Genomic DNA, 14,207 nt, shown 5'->3' with positions numbered 1-14,207 from the left:
CACTAGCGGTCTCCGAGACTCCGATCAAAAGCCGTTTTTTCATCCATTCTATAGCCTTTCCGTAGAGAAAGGCTAAAAGAAATGGAGATTGTAAGGGCATCCAAGCCAAAAAAAATCCACCAAGTCGAAAAAATAAATAACATCCTTCTTTTCATGTACCAAAGACAGCCCTAATTTAAATATCGCAACCCAAAAAACGAGACTCCCCCGCACAACAAAAAAAATCTCGGCTTGTGTCAGTCTCGATTGGTTGCACGAGCACACTCACCTCAATGTACTGCTCCATCGAAATTTTAATTAACATATAGCAAACCGTAATCTGTTGCATCAATCGCTGCAGGGAGAAACTGCACTGAAAGACCTGCCCGAGATCATCTTTCTACCAAGTGCACTTGAAAGGTTTCCGACCGCATCCATTCAGCGTCTTCCCCCGCCACGTTGGATGCGTCTTCCACTTATTGCTCATGCTTTCTCTCAGTTAGGCTCTATACACCGCACAACTTTAACGAAAATCAGATAACATGAAAAAAGTGCGTTTGTCCAACGATTGCTTCAATTGTGAAGAAACTCTTTTGCACCGTATCCGTATCTGCTTACGTTTCGCACCGATGTTGATCAAGCGACGGAATTTCTGATTTTGGTTCGCCTTCATGATCCAGCTGATAAGCGGTGTCTCCAGCATGTTTTTTGGTTTTCCCGTAGCTACGCACACTTTCAACTTTTTCTTTTGTTTGTTGTTTATTGCACCCACCGCAGTTCGCTCGTCTCGGAGCTACGAAAGTGGAGCGATTCGCTGCAATAAAAGTTTAATGGTGGAACCAGTCGCGCTGCCACGAGCAAAAAAAAAAACATAAACAGAAATTAAATTACACTTAATTGTCCCGGATACAGCAGCCCGACTGCACGTTTCAACTATTTCGAACATCTGACGCATTGGAGCTGATGACAGGTATTATAATTTTTAATCAACCGACGCCATGAAGGTCATGAGTGGTTACCGAAATTCGTATCTGTTGTAATTATATTCGATTCGTTTAAATTTAAAAAATTGGAAATGAGTCAAAAGTTTTTTTGAATATTTTTTAAAAATTTATAAGATGTCCTTAACTCCTAACCTCAACTCATTTGTTATTTTTCATCACTGACAACGATAATCTAACCGAGAAGTAAGATGAATGAATGAAACCGCGAAAAAATACTAAGTTGCGTTAACGGATCAACAATCGCTATGCGTGTTTCAAGTATCCGTCTCATAGAAATCGACATAACATAAAGTTATGCTCTCCATATGGTGAGATCACAACAGTGCCGTCTGCTACGAATCGCTTCCGACTGGTCAAACCTTAAAAAGATCGAACTTAACTAATTCGTTTGAAGTATTTTTATGTGTAAAATACGGCCAGAATACGAGATGACACAAGAGCTTGTCAATTTCCATCACGACCACGACCAGCCACATATTGTGGCTTCGATCGAAAACTTGTTTGATTGTAATGAATGGAAAAACTTCTCCTAACACGACTTTCAGTTCAGACTATCATTTGTTCGGACTGATGTAAAACGTACTTTCAGTTGCAGAATGCGCTTAACTTTATTCGAAAAAAATAGATATTTGTTTGATTCGTTGCTGAGTTCCAGAGACAAAAGTTTTTTAGTATCTCTGAATCAAGAATCTGGGCTTATCAGTTGGCACCTTCTCATTTTAAACTTTTTCTTGTTCAAACTGATTTTTTTTCAGTATCTTTTTACCAAACACAAAACTGATAGTCATAATCATCTAAAAATTCAAATAAACTACGATTTATTTATTTTTAGTTTAGTTGGTAGAATCGCCAGTACTAAGTTCAGTTTTTGCAATGACTGAGCGGAAACAAATATTGGAAAAAACAAATGAATGGAAAACTTACAAAAAAGATGATTTTCAGGAAAAAGATACGCTCAGAGACATGACTCGAACCTGCGTTTTTATGCATTCCGTGCATACGCGCTACCATTTCGCCACCCTAAGCCTTGTGATAGACACAGCTCTAAAACACGACTAGGCATGATACAACGTACAAATAAATTCCATTTTGTGAGAAGATTTCACAGAATTCTTTATCGCTAATTTCCAGATATTTGCAAAAAGTATCAGTACTACATAACAAAAATAGTAGGAAAGGCTTGTTTTCCCTGAAAATGCTTTACAATACATGAACGGTTGAAAAAGAACACAATTACCAATCTTGAAACAAAATTTCATTTAAATCGAAAATGTTTTTTTTTTTGTAAATCGACTTCAAATTTTGAAAATCGATTTTTATCAGTGTAGGATTTGAAGTCACTTTACATACTTTGTTTTTTAAACATTGATCTAGTATACCTTATGAAAAAAACTAAACTAATTTTAACCAATTGTTTTCAAATAGTTATAATCGAAAAATTACAAATTACATAAAAAAGTGTTGTATTAGCGATGTTCAAAAAAATAGTCAAATGTTTTATAAGTATTGCAAGATTAGTAATAGAATCCTATATTGAAGCAAATCGAATTTATCTGGTCTGTATTTTTTCAAATAGTTATAGACGAATAATGACAAATCCTACAAATAAAATGTTGTACTAGTGATGCTCACAAAATTAGTCGAATTTTCGAATTAAAATAATTGAAAAAAAATATTCATCACGGAAATAAAATCAATTTTAAAAATTTCAAGTCAAATTACAGAATGCACAATTTTTTGTTTGAATGAAATTTTGTCCCAAGATAAATAATTTATTTATTTCCTTACAAACCGTTTTCATTCTGTAAGATGGACAACTTGAAGGGAAATAAGTTTTCCTACCTAAAGCTTTTTCTTATTATTGATACTTTTAGTGATTTTCGAACAACTAGTTACCCGAAAAATATGCATTCTCATCAGTAATTGATTTTAATTGGATTCGTTTAGTTCGAGTTTTAGTTTAGCCTAGTTTTCGGTAAAAAGAATTTAAAAAAAAAATCAGTTTGACCAAATGGTTTGAATGGTTGGTAGGGAACATATTTACCTATTTTGGAAGCAACATATTTACCGATTTTGGAACGAAATTTCACCAACATCGAAAATGCAGGCGCGGATTTGGCGCGGTTTCTGCTACGATTTTGATGCTATGGCGCGGATTTCGCGCGAATTTCAAAAAACATCATTCCACAAAATTCTTTGCAACTTTTTGAAACTTGTGAGTTTTATGAAACCCTAAAAAATTAAAGATGGGCGAACGTTTCAGCAATTGGTCGAGATGGCCGAATTTCACCTTGATAAAACTAAAATTTACTAGAAGGCGGTTCTAGCCAATGTTTTCTTCAGTGGACAAAATTTCGATTTTATGCTTTTCGATCTCGAGTGATACAAGTTGCTATTTCAACATTTTGCACTCAAGGATATTGATGTCAGATGGAAGATATCGTCTCAGTGATAATACATTCAATAATGCAAAGAACGTAATAAATGGAATGCGATTCTTCAATAATATGGTAACAAATTTTGTGTATGATTAAAATCGAATTCTTAAAGCAAAATTTACACGACATGCTTACGAAGCGAAGTCTGACAATAAAAGAAACGATTCGTGGTGATAAGAAAGTGTTCTAATAGTTTGTTGGTTCCACTATCAAACATTTTCAAATGTTCTTTGCGTTCTGGAATTTTTCCTAAAATATGGAAGAAATCCTATGTGAATAAGCATATAGTATCCAACTACCTTGGAATTGTTGATTGTGCGCTGTATCGAAGCTGTTTGAAATTATAGTTCTGGATTTTATAACACATAGTTGCTCTGACTACATATCAGAGACTCAGCTTGGATTCATGCCAAAGCTTTCAACTTCCCCTGCTGCGTTCGACGAAATCAATCATCACATAACGATCTCCAAGTTAAGTAGACTGGGATTAAATTTTTTAATTGGTTTCGATCATGTCTAACTGGTAATGAAATGATAGTGAAAAAAGGAGCCTGTACAACCTCACCAAGTGCTGTTACATCTTGAGTTCCTCAAGGAAGTCACCTTGGACCGTTCATAATTTTATTGTATCTCAACGAGCTAAATTTTTCGATCAAGTGTATGAAACTATCGTTCGCTGATGACTTTCGTATTTCATATTTCAAAATGGTTTAAATGCCACTAAATGCTCCGTCGTCTCTTTTTGTAGCAAAAAGTCTGTATTCAAGTTCGACTATAATATGCCACAAACTGTTCTCGAACGCGCATCGTCTGTTAAGGACCTGGGTGTTTTGGAAACCAAGTTAAATTTTAAAGAGCACATAGAGCTTTCAATTGTTACAATTTGACATTCGACGTCGTAGTTTTCCTATTTTTTTCTTCGGATTCCCTTTTTTAGAACTAATTATGGATATAACGAGCTCATTGCTAGCATGTTCCGCATATTTAACAAATGTTTCAATTCTTTCGACTTTCATTTATCACGTAACGTTATCAAGAAATCAGAAAGCACTAGATTTAAGCAAATGTATTATTTGGATGATTTTGATCTATTGATGCAAAAGATGAGGAGTTTTTATGTCTGCTGGAGAACAAGTTTGACAGAAACCAATTCCAGTGGGCTTTTCCCTGATCCAAATAAAAGAATAAAAGATGATTTCCTCCTCAGACATTCAGAGTAAAGTCTGACAACAGAAGAAGGCGCTATTATAATTGAAACTGATATTAAAAAGAGTGAATCAGATCATCCTGATGTGGTCTACCTAAAAATTTCTGATTGGTTTATTTTTCAACCATATGGAAGATTTATTGATTAAAATCAGTAAAAGAAGCGCCGGCATTTGTTTTTACGCACATATTGTTGACATTACTCATACGCTTGCAAAAAGTTTTGCTCCTTAACTAAGGGCATCGAAAAAGATGAAGAATAAAAATTAAATCGTTTTCATTTGGTTTCTCGAAGTGACGTGCTGTATACGGACTTATTTATTGTGTTCATATGACAAACTTATGCAGATTTTTAAATTATATTTAAGTGAATTTTCAAGTACTGTGTAAAGTATCACCTGCATAAAAATTGTTGTCTAACGCTTCACTCGAATATCGCGCGTTTTAGTTTTCAACTTCGCGCGTTTTAGTGTTCGACTTCGCGCGAATTTCACGCGTTTTGATTTTGAAATTTTTCGTAACAACCCTGCAAATGGTGTTCTTTGCAAATCGATTTAAAATTTTTAAAATGGATTGTTTTCAGTATAGGACTCGTTTGTGAATTTTTTCCAGCATTTTTATTCGAAAATTAAAATAATTTTTGAGAAAATCACTAGTAAAAAGATGGTACAAAAAGGTTCAGCTTTTTCAAAACGCAGTCTAGATCAATTTCGAAAAAAACAAGCATTGGCTTTTTGTGACAAAGTCTACATGAAAGTTCACTAACATCTGAGAGAGAGCTGCCAACATGTGTTTTTTTGGCACGAAATTCGTCATCTGTCGAAAATCAATTGATTTCACCAAAAATCGGCCTCCCATAGAGAAAACCCTGGTGTCAAGAAAAACTAGATAACAGACGACACTGATAATGGGAACACTGATATTAAAACAGAACCTACTTATACTCAATCGTCAACTGCAATCAGTGTGCAACAAAACACATCTGGTACAATTACTATCGAAATCAACACGTCAAACAATACTAGAAACGATAAAATAAACAAAAACAGTTTCACAACATTGCTTTCGACAGTTACAACAACAATAAAAAGAACGAAAATGCGATCTGTGAACAAACCGCTACTCAGCCGTTGCACAGTGGTCCGAAACATGAAATTAGTGACACAAAAATATTTTGTCTATTAATAAGGTGCTCCATGTCGAGACTGAAATCTAAAATCTTTCTAATTTTTAGTTGCATTTAGAATTTATGGCACTTTATGCAAAGTTGTTGGAAATTTGATTTTTAGTAACTTTACTAAAGAAGCTACTTTCCTAGCTCTTCATTTGGTCGAGTTACATCAATTTTTAGGAGTAAAAGTAGGGTGCCTCCTTAAAATTAACTTTTTTTGTTCTAACTATTTTGTGAACTGTTCTACGAGAAAATCGTCTTCGGAAAAGTTGTCAAGCTATTTATTGTGTATAATTTTGCTGAAATAAGGTTTTTAATACAAGCTATCATTAGTAAGCTATAGCTGTTTTATCATACAAAATAGTATAGTCACATTCAAGCATTAATATTCAATAGATGCCAGATCGATAATAATAAGTCCTATACGGTTTCTGAAAGTTCATAAAATTAGGAAATTTTGAGAAGATGTCAGAAATCTGTAATCAATATGTTTTGTAAAAATTTGTCTCGCAATGCAGATATCTCTATTACGTAGAATAATATAAATCATTGAAAAGGTAAACACCCTATAACACTATTTCTAACCGTACTAGATTATTATAGTGATGTATGTTACTTTGCATTGGTGGATCACATAATACTATAACAAGTGAAATTATTTAGAATCACTCTAATAGTATACCCTTTTTATTTACCATCGCATCTTACCTCATCCTCCCCTTAATCAATACCCTAGCTAACGCGTCGGTCATTAAGTCCCCGACAGACAGATGGCGCTACGATTTAAAAATCCTTATGACGTTCAATAGAAACATCTTTCAGATGTCATCTTTCAAAATTTCATGACGTTCGGTTCATTGGTTTGTTAGTTATTGTGCTTTCAATGACGCTATTTTTGTAAAATTAAAACATTTGAATTTCGTGTGGCGATAAAAGATTGATTTTAAATGAAACGTCCAAACGAGGCTGTTGTTCCGGAAATCGTCTCAAAAAATTAACTCCATCGTTATGGAATACCATTAAGTAAAGTTTTAAGAGATATCAAAAGAAAGTTTATTCACAGTTTTGTATGAGCATAGGAATATGAAAAAAGTATTTGAAATAGATAGGTGCTACGAACGAAAATACGAATTGCTACTGCATCCTCATGACTGGGATTGAAACGCCTTTTGAGGTTAAAGAAAAGTCATAGCATAAGAGAATACATTGAAGAATATAATCGTAAATCGTGATGTTTTCGTTGGTCTGACCGAGTATTTTTCGACAGCCGTGTTAAACTATCAACAATGTTCTGATTCCCTACGAGTTCATTCGTCTACTTGACCACTACGTTCATCATGGAACATACAATAACATTTATTCTTTGAATTCGGTATCATAAACTTTGTCCGATCAATATCTCCATTGTATGTTCCATTGATCACACCGTCTCCATGAAGCAATAAATTGAAAACAACGAATCCAATTTAAAAATCGAAAGCAAGCAAATTTATTTCAATATCCGTTTCTTTTCGTTTTCAGATCAATGTCGACACATTTCTTTACGCTCGAATGACCAGCACTCGGAATGAAAGGAAAAGTGGTAACTCGAAACAGCTGTTTAGTAAGGCGAAACCAATCTGCTTGATTTTATTACCGGAGGTGAACGCAAAAATCAAGATTTAGGTGTTGTTAACGAACATAGCCTGGCGAATGTGATTGTTTGTTGCTTCATTTGTATATTCTACTCCAAACTGTGAAATTATCAGTGATTTTTACTGTACGATCGGAGTACGTAGAGCTTTCACTAAATAATTAACAGTGATCGTGAAATTAGTGGCTTACTAAAATCAATAAAGTGCAATTAATCGAAATCGTAAAAGTGCGCGATAGGCCAATCGGTTCCTAATGGTGGTACCTAACGATGACACAACTGGAGGATACGAGAAAGGATGTTTCATCGACTGGTGGCTTTCAGCCCACGACACCTTTGACTCCTCAACAAACGCAGCAACATCTGCATATTATAGGTGGCCAATCCGGGGTACACAATTTGGCCCCAGAATCTACCAGAACCTACGTATTCCCAAATTCAAGCATAGTGGGAGGTAGTGGATTACCTCCCAGCACCACCGGTGTCAATCGGGCCCTGTTTGATCATCCTAGAAATGGAGGACACTCTCGATCGATCAGCCATGGAGAAGGTTCCTTCGGGATGTATGGAGCTGCCGGTAGGCCGTCCGTACTCAAATCGGCTGTCAAAGGTGGTCACCAACGGGCCTTATCACAGGGTCAAATTACCGATGCCCCTTTGCCACGATCCGGACATAGCCGGGTTGGCTCCAAGACAGATTTTATTCTTCCACCGGGCCACAAGGAACCACCCGAAACGAGGGAAACGGGAACCGCTTCCACTTCGGGGAAAGGACATTCGCGTCAAGCATCACGGTCGGAGTCGATCTACACACTCCGGCGGGCCGATCGGCCTCCCTGGTGGAAACGGATAATGTTCTGTCGCAGTAGTAAATTCGAAGATCGAGGGTACAGAATAGTGGTCCCTAATCACACAGTGCCTCCGAAAACGCCAAAACACGACCACCCGAACGGACGGCTGATTGGCAACAAAATTCGGACTACCAAGTACACACTATTGTCTTTTGTACCGAAAAATCTACTGGAACAATTCCACAGGGTTGCGAATTTGTACTTCATATTTATAGTGCTGCTCAACTGGTTTCCGCAGATCAACGCCTTCGGTAAAGAAATCGCTATGATCCCGGTACTATTTGTGCTGGGTGTGACGGCTATCAAGGACCTGTTTGAGGACCGAAGACGGCGGGCTTCAGATAAGCGAATAAATAACTCAACCTGCCGCGTGTACAATGGGTAAGTTTTACACTATCATTAAATATCATAGAATTATCTCGGTTGCGAGGTTGGTCAGCAGCGGTAATTGATTTGCTAGCCCCCAGCACACAGATATGGACTTTTCGCGGTTTAGCTTTATTTCCATAAAAAGTTGTTCAAAAACTTCCGGGAACAAAAGTGACAGCTATAGTTGATCACAAAACAGATCTTGAGTTCAGCACAGAGTATGAGGGTCCACTTGAGACAGTACGTTATTTCGCTCGTGGTCCAAAATATGAAAATTGCCTCAAGAGTCAATATCTAATTGTATTGTAATTGAAGTGAGCGTCAATAAACACTATTATCTAACATACATTGCCCACACAATTCGTTCGTTCTCTTGAGTACTGTAGTTATACAACTTCAAACTGATTCAATCATTTGCGCCCTTCTTATCTTTGCTGTTTAGCAATAAAATGAAAATAATTGTTTCGGTTTCTAGCTCAAACATATCTTCATAATAAAATTAGATTTTTGGTTATTGGTTTGCGACAGTACTCAGCTGAAATATAACGAGAAGAGCTTGAAATAGACCATTAGTCGTTAGGTGGTTTCAAGCTAGCTGCTTCATGGCGAGAATTCATTATCAATTCGAATTGATTAAATGCAGTTGGGATGAGTCTCAAACTAACACATCCCAAGTAGTACCTGTAACTTATTCACAGAAAAAGAAAATAAAACATATGCTACATAATGGTCGCATGATAGATACAAGGAAACAAGTGGGATTGTGATAGTAACAATAAAATCAAAACAATGTTACAAATTCACACCTCATCATACTAAGTTACAAGAAGCTCTAACGTAACTTTTTGGCAATCCTAACTCTAATTCTTACGACAATGAAAAAGTGACAAACTACATGATGAAGTTGAGTAATGATTACGTTTTAGGTAACGTGGTTCAAATCAGACTTGAATTGAAGAAAAAGAAAAACAAATACAATGTTGATTCAAAGTATTCGTATGTTTCCCCGAACATTAGCATAGCATCAATAAAGTGTGATAAATTTCACAATTCTGTGAAATTGAGTATAATTGAATCTGCGCGCATATAAAAATCCTATTAGATTTTTTTCCAGATATAAGAGCGGAACAAACTTTGTCATTATTTAAGAAGTATGGAGAGCATATTTGTACGCATTGTCACGGTAGTGTATGTTTGACAAAACATATGTCAATGGTCTACAAGTAAAAAAAAATATTCACTATCCGATCACAAAAATGCAATCTTGTTCATTGCATTTGGTCAAATGTTTGAACTTTGGTATTTGAAAAATCAATATCAATTACCAAAACCCTTTTTTAATCCTCCTAGTGGTGTGATGAAGCCTTTCTCATATTACTTATATTTTCAAAAAAGAATCACTAGAAGATTCTGTTCTTGAATAAAATCAAAAACTTTCTTTGGGTATAAACCACCATATCCTTTTCAATTTGCAAACAGTTATGTCAAGTTAATATAGATTTAAATGTGGAAACCCTGAACGGTATACAAAATTGAACAAAGCGCGCTGTGTGCTAAGCGGAGGTGTTTTCTTTTTCCGTACCTGCACGTACCGATGCTTACCGGTTTTGCATCATTTTGTATGACAGTTTGAAAGTTTTGATACTCATCTGGATGAAGCTGCACAGTATCTTTTAAGACACTGAAAGCTTTGATCTGAATCATGAAAATCGGTTTCACCGTTGCTGAGAAATCGAAGTGAGTTCCCTTTGTGGAGTTTTTCTTCACTATTACAAGTGCGTTCGGAAGCGCAAACCGGGGACTAGTAGTCCCAAAGTAGATTTATATATCCACTAACTAACAAGGGCTACCAACTAGATGAATTTACCAGTATTATAAAAATTTGCACCCATCATCACCTTTAAAAAAATACTCATGAATTGATAATTTTACACTTATCGCGCTGTAATATCGAAACCGATAGTCGGATCTGGATCAACTTTTTAGGGACTTTTTAAAGAATTCTAAGACCTTTTTTTTGCATCTTAGTTTGTTAAAGACGGTAAAGAAATTTCCGAGAAAATTGAGTGCGCATTTTTTCATAAATTTGCACATATTGCCTTGTAATTCCGAAACCGAAAGTTGGATACAGATAAAATTCAATAGCGAGCTATGGGACCATAAGACTTTTTGTTTGAATCTAAGTTGATGAAAATCAGTCACACCACCTCTGATAAAAGTGAGCGACAATTTATTTCATTTATTTTTTTTTGTGCATATCACCCTGTAATTCCGGAACCGGAAGTCGGATCGAGATAAAATTCAATAGCAGATGGTACCATAAGCCCTTTCATTTGAATCTGAGTTTATGAAAATCGGTTCAGCCATCTCTGAGAATTCGAGTGACATCGAGTGACATTATTTGTCACATACACATTGGCATACATACAAACAGTTTGTGTTGTGATCTCGACGAACTAAGTCAAACGGTATATCACATCTCTGTGTACGGTTTAACTTTGTAGCTACAAACTGCGTATGATGGTAACGATATTATGAATATAAATTGTATGCCGGTGTTTTAAAACCAAAAATACCGATCCACTACATTGTAAATATCGAAAAGCACATGAATTTCGAGGAAATATAATGACTTTAAACAAGCTTGAATTCTATATTTTCATTTTGCTATTCAAATGCCAATTTTTGTTAATAAATTTGGAATGAAAGAAAACATCAAGATACTATCTTGACAGAAACGTATATTTTTCTGTTTCAATGCGACTTGGCTTATAAATCAAATATTCGTTCTCGAGAAGTTATTTGGCAACCATTGGTAAGTCGCTCAAGCTTCGCTTCTTACGCTTTTCAGATTACATAGTAGTTATAATTCACGTTGCTATTGCTTCAGTTTGTTCCATGAATTCGTTTCATATAAGTTACTGGCATCGAAATGCAATAACGTGTACTAATTGGGATTTATCCTAAATTGATTAATTACGTTTGAAAAGGATTCTCATGATTATCAGCAAAAATGCTAAATTTATATCCTATGAAGTGTAATTCTAAAAACTGAGTTAAAAATTAGAACTTCTAACCTATGAAGAATTCCGTATCACGTGGTTCATTTTATAGAGTACATCTAGTAGTTTGTATGCATGATAAATGCAATTCTCATATGACTTGCACTCCTACACGGTTTATATCAAAACCTTCAATACGCTTATATATAGATTGATACTACCGTAATGTACCTTCCTCTCTATTATAAATTTATGCTATGTTCAACAATGTACAGTATATTGTAAGGCAGTCTCGCCAAGATCACGTTTTTTGGACTAGTTTTTACAAAAAGACTCAAATCTGAGAATGATATGATCACCTTTTCTCGTAAATGCACTAAATTACGAACAAGAACTTATCGAGGCACCTTTCGCCGATAACAGATGAATAATTTGTTGCTAATTAGTTCGGTAATTTTGAATTTGTTACTCAATTTTTTTTAAATTTTTTTGAGTACTTCGTTATGTCTATATGAAGTTAACGAAAGCCTAAATCCTAAATAAGCTTGAAAACAAATCGAAACCCAGTAGATCATTAGTTGTTGCTTATTAGTTTCTAATTAGTTACGGTAATTTTGAATTTGCTGCTCAATTTTTTAAAAGTATCATATTTTTTTATGAAGGACATTTTACCGACTGGCCGTTCGGGTCTGTTTTAAATTAAATATTCAATAGGTGTATTGAAATACAATAAATGGACTAGAACAGATTTAAATTTGATGTTTTATCTTCAGGATTCAGTCAAGAAAAGAAGTCCAAATTTGAATAGAATAAAAAAAAATACTAACTTGTTGGTAGGATTAGGTCGGGATCCAGTTGAGAATTTATTTCCTTGTCCATTTGTATCATACTTTTCCATGTCATTGATTAAGTTAGAAAGAATCAGAATAACCAGAATTCTAATGTTTGTCAAATTTTTAACAAAACTGTTTTTAGTTATTTAAAAAAATAAGCAATAGTCATTTGTTCCACTTCTGTAATGGAAGACGAAAATAATGTCAAAAAAAGAGCGAATATTACACTGCCGTTCTACGCATAATTGTCCCATATTCTATGGGATTTCCAATACATATAAAACAATAATGCGTAGAAGGGCAGTACAATACAAATCAATTTAGATCTACCCCTCCATGGACTGAATGAGTAAATCGGTAACAAGTATAATTTGATAAGAAATCGAAACCAGATAGGTTGTGTCAAAGGTAATCGTCTTACATATCACGCAATATCCATCTCAACCCTCCTCCCTTCACGCTCATTGTATGATTCGAGCAAGGCTATGTCATGGTCTTTCCAACTACAGGGTGATTTTTTAAGAGCTTGAGAACTTTTTTAAACAATAAAACGCATAAAATTTGCAAAATCTCATCGGTTCTTTATTTTAAACGTTAGATTGGTACATGACATTTACTTTTTGAAGATAATTTCATTTAAATGTTGACCGCGGCTGCGTCTTAGGTGGTCCATTCGGAAAGTCCAATTTTGGGCAACTTTTTCGAGCATTTCGGCCGGAATAGCCCGAATTTCTTCGGAAATGTTGTCTTCCAAAGCTGGAATAGTTACTGGCTTATTTCTGTAGACTTTAGACTTGACGTAGCCCCACAAAAAATAGTCTAAAGGCGTCAAATCGCATGATCTTGGTGGCCAACTTACCGGTCCATTTCTTGAGATGAATTGTTCTCCGAAGTTTTCCCTCAAAATGGCCATAGAATCGCGAGCTGTGTGGCATGTAGCGCCATCTTGTTGAAACCACATGTCAACCAAGTTCAGTTCTTCCATTTTTGGCAACAAAAAGTTTGTTAGCATCGAACGATAGCGATCGCCATTCACTGTAACGTTGCGTCCAACAGCATCTTTGAAAAAATACGGTCCAATGATTCCACCAGCGTACAAACCACACCAAACAGTGCATTTTTCGGGATGCATGGGCAGTTCTTGAACGGCTTCTGGTTGCTTTTCACTCCAAATGCGGCAATTTTGCTTATTTACGTAGCCATTCAACCAGAAATGAGCCTCATCGCTGAACAAAATTTGTCGATAAAAAAGCGGATTTTCCGAATGGACCACCTAAGACGCAGCCGCGGTCAACATTTAAATGAAATTATCTTCAAAAAGTAAATGTCATGTACCAATCTAACGTTTAAAATAAAGAACCGATGAGATTTTGCAAATTTTATGCGTTTTATTGTTTAAAAAAGTTCTCAAGCTCTTAAAAAATCACCCTGTACAATGAAACATGTTCAATTGATTGTGATACTACATTATTGATGGCGCATTCTGTTTTCAAATTTATCTAGAGCTATGAGCTCATCGGAAATATTAAAATCGATACTATCTATATTTCATGTTATAATACTCTTACTGATATTACCTTAGATATGTGTCACATAAATCTGTAACAAAATTGAACCTTGCTTCCAATTGACTCATTAGTCATTCTTTACGGGATGTTTTTTTTTTTCAGCAAAACGTGTACTTTCTCGGATTTGCTAACCCTCCGGTCTGTTTGAGGGAC

At 35.4% G+C, this 14,207-nt stretch overlaps 1 protein-coding gene across 2 annotated transcripts in view; it reads left to right on the top strand.

Moving 5' to 3' along the window:
- Positions 1–14,207, top strand: part of LOC131427156 (phospholipid-transporting ATPase VD) — a 206,240-nt gene that overhangs the window by 92,535 nt on the left and 99,498 nt on the right. For both annotated transcript variants that reach the window (XM_058590116.1, XM_058590115.1), the window contains exon 2: positions 7,320–8,663. In XM_058590116.1, coding sequence (XP_058446099.1) covers positions 7,702–8,663 — 962 coding nt within the window. In that variant the 5' untranslated portion in view covers positions 7,320–7,701. The remainder of the gene's footprint in view (positions 1–7,319; positions 8,664–14,207) is intronic.

The sequence above is a fragment of the Malaya genurostris genome, chromosome 2, assembly GCF_030247185.1.
Source record: "Malaya genurostris strain Urasoe2022 chromosome 2, Malgen_1.1, whole genome shotgun sequence".
Taxonomy (NCBI): domain Eukaryota; kingdom Metazoa; phylum Arthropoda; class Insecta; order Diptera; family Culicidae; genus Malaya; species Malaya genurostris.
The sequence above is the reverse complement of the archived record's forward strand: the minus strand, read 5'-3'. Positions and strand labels throughout refer to the sequence as shown.